Source organism: Pediculus humanus, genomic scaffold (genome assembly GCF_000006295.1).
Source record: "Pediculus humanus corporis 1103172107775 genomic scaffold, whole genome shotgun sequence".
NCBI lineage: Eukaryota > Metazoa > Arthropoda > Insecta > Psocodea > Pediculidae > Pediculus > Pediculus humanus.
The window spans coordinates 106,069-114,028 of record NW_002987371.1 but is presented as its reverse complement, the minus strand read 5'-3'; the positions used below and the strand labels follow the sequence as shown (position 1 = coordinate 114,028).

General features: G+C 27.1%; 1 protein-coding gene across 1 annotated transcript; it reads right to left on the bottom strand.

The window, feature by feature from the left end:
• Positions 1 to 1,918: 1,918 nt before the first annotated feature.
• Phum_PHUM359430 (uncharacterized protein) lies at positions 1,919 to 2,167 on the bottom strand (the record flags this gene model as incomplete). The annotated part of the gene is made up of 2 exons (XM_002427967.1): positions 1,919 to 2,115; positions 2,140 to 2,167. 2 exons carry the CDS (start codon positions 2,165 to 2,167, stop codon positions 1,919 to 1,921), a joined length of 225 nt encoding a protein of 74 aa, XP_002428012.1.
• Between the last annotated feature and the right edge of the window lie 5,793 nt (positions 2,168 to 7,960).

Sequence of the window (7,960 nt, the reverse complement as noted above, 5' to 3'; positions counted from 1 at the left end):
TTTAAATAATAACCATAATAAAAATTTTTTTTTTTTTTAATTTTTTATAAATTTTTAAGCCCAAAAGGCAAAAGAAAAAAAAAAATTTTCTTTAAAATTATCTTTAAAAAAATTTTTTTTTTATGGTCATTTACCGTATGGTTAATGTCTTCCCTCTCCTCTCCCACGAGCCCCCTCTCCCTTCCCACCCCATCCCGCCCTCTCCCCCGTTCGTTGAAATTTTTACATTAACTGTAAACTTTTACCCAAAAACAAAAAAAATAGATATCGAACCATTATCATTATCATTGTTATTATTATTATTCTTTCATGCAAATAAAAAAAAAAAAATTTTTTTTTTTAAATATAAATTTTAGGCGTGTCATCAGACTTTAAAATAAATACCGGCGGCAAAATTTTCTTCTTATTCTAATTATTATTATTAATTTAAATGAGACGAAAAATATTAATAATAATAATAATTTTCTCTTTAAAAATTTTTTCTTATTACGTTCATCATCATCATTATCATCATCATCATTTTTTTTTTAAATCCATAATAAATGTCGTGGTAGTAAAATGAAAGTCGTCCGGGGGTTTGACGTCGTGTAATTTGATAACGTAAAATGTATTTTTTTAAAATAAAAAAAAAATTAGGTTTTGAATTTTTTCGAGGAATCGATATATCGATCGATATCGAAATTTTTTAAATTGAAAAAAAAAATGGAAAAAAGAAATTATTAGGATTATTATTATTATTATTATTACTTTTCAACGACAATTAGATAAAAAATTTTTAAAATTGTTTGTGTTTGTTGTGTTTGTAAAACAAACGACGACGAGTAAATGGTTTTAATAAAACAAAAACTCACGATTTATAATACTTAAAAAAAAAATTTCCCTCTGCGTTTGTATGTGTTTGTCGATTTCAATGAATTGATTTTGTTTAAAGTTGTTTGTTTGAAATAACGGTCACATTATCGATGATACTAATAATAAACGAATGAGAAAAGTTGGGGAGCGATCGTGGAGGCGGTGGTGGTGTTGGGGGCGTTAATGATCGAGTCGCGACGTAATGGGGGAAAAAAGAAATATTATCATTATTATTATTATTAATAATTTAAAAGAGAGAGAGAGAAAATAATGATTGATAACTCTTATCATTACGTAAATAATTTCGTGTTTGAATATCGAGGTTAAAAGACATACACATTTTTCCAGATCGTTCCACGAATAGTTAGATTTTTTCCCTATAATTACGTCATTGATTTGTCGTCATCATTTACGTCGTCATCGTCGTCGCGTATTTTCATTAAACACGTATACGGCATTTTAAAATCGCCATTAAAAAATAAAAAAAAAATTGGAAAGTAAATCATTAAAAAAAAAAAAAAAACGGTTAATAAATCAATTTTTGAATTTATTGATTTGTTTTTTTTTTTTTTTTTTCATTTCATTTCATTTTCTCTTTTAACGTATTTTTTTTTTAAAAATAATAATAATAATAATAATTTTTTTTTCACGTCTACATAATTTATTACGGAGAAAGGTGACACATTTGAAAATAATAATAATAATAATACCCGTTATTATTATTATTATTTTCTCTTTCACATAAACAAATTGATTTATTAAAAAAAAAGAAAATTTACCATAGGGTTCAGCAGCAACGCTGCTGGTATTTTATTTTTTAAAAATTATCTATGGCCTGATATTGTTTCCCGGAAGTCTGGAAAAGTCTGCAGAAGTGTAAGGAATTTCTGTAGAAATTGAGAAGTAGACTGGAGAGTCACTAAAGATTATGCTGGAGTGGTTTTCGGACAATTGCTGCTGAAAAATTTCTAGAGAAGTTTTGGAAATTTTTGGAGAATTGCTGAACAAAAGTCCTGAAAAGATGAGGACGACTGCTGAATAAATCCTTTGTAATTCTGAAGAATTCCTAGAAAACTTGTGAGAATTCTGAGAATTCTTGGAAAAGTCTGAACACTTCTGAACAAGTCTTGAGAATTCCTAAAGAAATTTCTGAAGAAAGCTTGAAAACTTCTGGAGAACTAGCTGTTGGAAAGATTGCTGGTGAAGTCTGAAGAGCTACTGAAGATTTCGCTAGAGGACTCCTGAAGAAATTCTTGGAAAAGTCTGGAGAATTTTGAGAAAAATTACTAAAGAATTCCTGGAGAAGTCTGAACATATGCTGGTCAAGTGTTGGAGAAATTACTGGAAAAGTCTCGAGAATTTTTGAAAAAATTATTGGAGAAGTCAGAGAACTCCCTGAGAGGTCTGCAAGATAAGGTTTTTTTGGAAAAATTCCTGGAAAAGTCTGAGAACTCCTACAGGGATCTGAATAACTGTTGGAAAAGTCGTGGAAAAATTCTGGAGAGGTTTGGACATTTGCTAGGGAATTCTTAAAGAATTGCTAGGAAAAACGCAAGAAAATCCCTGTTATATAATTTATGAGTGCTAATTAAATTATTAAAAAAAAATAAATAAATAATTCAGGAATTTATTCCTTAGGGATAAGGGCACGGAAAAACTAGTAAAATAAATATCAAGGAAAAATTCTAACGAAAAAAAACATTTGACGAAACGAACGTGATAAAAAATAATAATAATAATAATGATAATATCACGGAATGGGTTAAGCGAAATAAATTAATAATAATAAGTTTAACTCGTTTATCATTAAATAATATTCAAAAAATCGATGATGAATCGATCGATGGATCGATCGATCTATCGATCTATCGATAAGAAGAATTTATTATTATCGGTAAAAAAAAAAATAATCGATAGGTCGAAAGAAACCATATACGTGGAAAGAGATAGAAAAAAAAAAAAATTAGTCACGTGGTATAAGTAAAATTCGTGATTATTATTCGATGATGATAATGTGTGATCTATGATAATACATAAATAATCGAAAAACGATAATGATAATAATAATAATAATAATAATAATAATAATAATTATAATATTGAAGAAAGTAAAACGGAATTTTTTGGGTAAACGTACAATTTTATTTAAGAGTCACGGGGTTTTAAGATTATTATTATGATGATGAAAAAGATGAAGAAGGAAAAAAAAAAAAATGGCGCCTTTTCTCGTGGGCAAATTCCAGTACTTTTTTTTTTCTTTCTTTCTTTCTTTTTCTTTTTCTTTTTTTTTTATTATTATTAAAACTGGTATTCGATCCCTAAAGCAAAAACTAGTTTTTTTTTATATATATTTTAATTCCGCAGGAAATCATTTTTTTTAAAGAAAAAAAAAAAAAAAAAAAAAAAAAAAGAGCGAAGTCGTTAAAGGCTAAATAATCGAATAAACTCATTTTTTTTTTTTTTGAAAACCGACGAAATTTTCATGAGCTTTTTTTTTTTGACGTGGCATTAGACGATGATACCGGTCGTGAAAATTTACCTCGTTTTCCCCCTCCCCTACCCTCCATCTTAAAAATTTTGTAAAATTGCTATCCGGAAACTTTGATTGTAAACTGTTTTCTCCCTCCCCTCTCCTCTCTCCTCCCTCTTTCCTCCTCTCTCCGCCTCTCTCCCCGATTAAATTCTTTTATTATTATTATTATTATTATTATTTAATTTAAACGGACGGAGTCGATGATGATGATGATGATGATGATAATAATCGTGAGAATTCGTTTAAAAAAAAAAAAGTTAAACTAAAAATTATGGTAGCACTTTTAAATTATAAAAGTGTTAATTAATAAACTTGATTTTTTTTATTAATTTTTTTTTTTTTTTCAAAATGGCGTCTCATTGTTTGTTGTCTGAATTTTTTTTTTTCTCTCTCTCTCTCTCTCTTTTTTATTTATTTCTTCCTGCTTGTTACTTTATTATTGTTATTATCATCGTCATTATCGTCATCATCATCATCATCATTATTATTACCATTAATTTTTATTTGATTAAATAAATTAGTAGTGGAAAGGAAAAAAAAAAAAAAAAAGTGAACAACAAACAACAACAACAACAACAACAAACAACCAAATTAAAACTTTGTCGGATAGAATTATTTATTTATTTATTTTTTTTTTAACGAACGCCGAATAAAATAATAATGATAATGATGACGATAATGATAATAATAATAATAATAATAATAATAATAGTTTTTTTTTTAAATTTTCCGCCATTTTTTTTTTTTTTTTTGAAAAATTTCCGGCAAAAAAAAATCGTTACGGAAAACAAGGGTAAACCGATTCTATTTTTTAAAAAAATTCATTCACTGATCAGTCATTCTAATTACTAATAAGAATAATAATAATGATAATGATAATGTTAATGATAATGATAATGATGATGATAATGATGATGATAATGATGATGATAATTTTAACCAAACGACGAGAAAAATTTGAAAATTTCATTCATTTTCGGTTGATCGGAAAATTTTTTTTAGAATAAAAGAAAAAAAAAATTAATAATAATAATAATGATGATGATGATGATGATGATAATAATAATAATAATGATAATAATAATAACGATAACAATGATAATGATAATAATGATGATATATTTAAACTAAACGACAAGAAAAATTTTAATTTAATCTGATTCGTTTTAAGTTGATCGGAAAAGTTTTTTTGTTTTTTTTTTCGGATTAAAGAAAAAAAAATAATAATAATGATGATGGTGGTGATGATGATGATGATGATGATGATGATAATAATGACGTAATGAAAAACGAACAAACAAAAAAAAAATTATTCAAATTTTAGCGGTAAAAAAATTTTTTAATTTCAAATCATAATTAATTGTAATAAAAAGTCGTGGCAGGAGTGGGAGGGGGAAAGGGGGAGGGAGGAGGGGGAAATGTTAACGATCCGCAAGGGAAAATCTTTTAATTAACGGATGTTTTTAATAATTTTTATTTTAAAAAAAAATATTTAATTTGAGATAAATTAAAAAAAAAAAAAAAGTTAAACTTATAAATATTTTGACTTAGGAAGGATGAGAGCTTACGTCCGCCATTATTAATTATAACTTGATTAAACAACATGGCGGACGGTGTTGTTGTTGTTGTTGTTTAATTTTTGTTCGGTAATATTTCTTTCTTTTTTTTTTAATGATGGTTTGCGTGCGTGATTTGTAGGTAAAAATAATGATAATAATAATAATAATAATAATTAAATGAGTGGTTGGTTGGTTTAAAAGAAAAAAAAAATGAAAAATTATTAAATAAATATTGATTTAAAAAAAAAAAAAATGAAAGAAAGAAACCTTTCGAGATTTCTAACGTCGTCCACTCGACTCGAAAAAACTACCGAGAACAATTAAACAAAAAAAAAAAAAAATTCTAAATGTAAAATATTGTATTAATAGTAGCAAGTCATCATCATCATCATTATCATCATCGCCATCGCCATCATCATCGCCGCCATCGCCGCCATCATCGCCGCCATCATCATCGCCATCAGAATTTTTTTTTTTTTTTCAAGTGTGTAACTGGCGGCACATACCAATGGTAAATTTTTGTGCAGACACTTGAGATTTGCCGCCGCCATATTTTTTTTTTTTTTTTTTTTATCTTTTACCACGTTTTATACAATCGCTTAAAATAATAATAATAATAATAATAATAATAATAATAATAATAATAATAATAATAATAATAATAATAATAATAATAATAACAAACGCCATGATTTTGTTCTTTTTTTTCTGTTTATGAATGTAAAGAACTTTTCGATCGATTGTTGTTGTTAAAATGGGGGCCCCTCAAAAAAAATTATTGTCCACCCACTTTTATTAATTTTTATCAGGTATTATTCAGGTATTATTGTCTTCTTCTTCATTTAGTAGTAAAAACCTCATTCTTAACACATACAAAAACCTAAATGTATCAATCAGGTTAAAATAATAATAATGATGGAAAGAAATAAAAATAATAAAATAAAATAAATAAAAAAAGAGTGAGAGAGAGATAGATAGAGAGAGAGAGGGGAGAGAGAGAGAGAGGGAGAGAGAGAAGGAGGGAGAGGGAGAGAGAGAGGGAGAGAGAGAGAGAGGGAAAGAGAGAGGGAGAGAGAGAGAGAAAGAACAAAAGAATAAAAAAATTGTATTCATTATTCATTCACATCAACCGACCGCTAGTCGGTGAATGATTGAATGAAGCAAAAAAAAAAAAAAAAGTTTAAAAGAAAAATTACACGGGCTTGCCGGTGTGGTATGCAGAAGGCGGAAAAAGAAAGATGATGATGATGATGATGATGATGGCGAGACGAGCCGGATTTAAAAAAAAAAAAAAAAAACATGAATAGTTAAGTAATTTGTAATTCAGTAATGAGAGCCTAAAAAAAAAAAAAAAGTGGATTATAATAATGAATGAATATAAAAGAAAGAAACAAACATTTATATATATATATATATATATATATATATGCTTGCAATTATTTTTAAGTTGGCAAAACTTATCGTAAAAATTAATTTCGATGCCAACATTTAAAAAAAAAAAAAAAATTTGTTTTCGGTGGGTTTTTTTTTTTTTTTTTTTTTTAAATTTACGACCGTTATTTTATTTTTAAAAAAAAGAATCTTCATAAAAAATTTTTTATCTGATTTTAATGTGGCGGCGGTTTTGGCGGAGGCGGTGGTGGCGGTGGCGGTGGCGGTGGCGATGGCGGTCGCAACGGTGACATTTTTTTAAAAATTGAAACCACTCTCAGAAATTTTTTTTTTTTCTTAACGGTTTTTTTAAATTTTATTTCTTTGAAATCATCTCGTCGTATTTTAAAAATCACGTATTTCGAAATGAATAATTAACTTTATTATTATTATTATTATTATTTTGCAAAAACGTGGAATATGCTACGTTTTTTTTTTTTTTGTAAATTGTTGTTAGTGACACGAAATTTTTTTTTTTTTTTACAATTTTGCAAAGATTTTTTTTTTGATTCGTTCGTCACGTTCGCACATCTTTTTTCTTATTTCTCTTTATTCTTTTTAAATTCCTTCGTATTTTACAAATCGAACAAACAACAAACGACAACCATTTTGAAAATATTTCTTCGGTATCGGTGTGAGCAACACGATGAAAAACAAAAAAAAAAAAAAAAACGGTTAAAGCGGTAAAGAAACGCGCGTTTTTTCAAAAACGGTCACGTGTTCGAAAATTCGTCGGAAAATTATTTCGAAATCAATCGATCGAAAGTTCGATGACGTTTTTACGAACACACGTTTCCCCTTTTTTTTATATATTTTGAATGAGAGGCGGGATATAAGGGAAGAGAAGAAAGAAGGGAAAGGAGGGATTTTTTTTTTTTGTAGAAACCTTCGGGACTCGATTTTATTTCTTTTAAACACAAAAAAAAAACAATCGAATATTTAAAAAAAAAAAAAAAAAAAGTATCATGAACGACTTGAGGGCGTTAAATATAATATTATATATAAAAATAATATTTCAATGATCGAATATTAGATAAATAATAATAATAATAATAATAATAATAATAATAATAATAATAATAATAATAATAATGGATAAACATTACCCGTTAATTAGCTAACGAAAACGTGGCTTTAGTAAAATCTTTCGATTCGTAACGTTTTTTTTTTTTTTCTTCTTCGTTCTCCTCCTTCCGTTTTTTTATAAAAAAAAAAAATTTTTTTACGTCGAAATAATAATAATAATAATAATAATAATAATAATAATAATAAATACTTTTAATTGTTTGTTCAAAAGTTTTTCTTCTTACCTTTTGCCACCCCACGGCAAAACAAGAAACATCATGCTGCACGTTATCATTAAACGATAGGTAAAAAAAAGAAAAAAATATTTTATTACCGCCATTTTTAAAATGAAACTCAAGCAAACTAATAATTTAAACGGTGTGAAAACTTTTATTCAATCGTCTGAGATTTTTTCTTCTTCTCTCTCTCTATCTCCATCTCTATCTCTCTCTTTTTTTTCTGCCCCCCCCCCTCTCTCTCTTCTTCTCCCACCTCTCTCTCTCTCTCTCTCTCTCTTCCT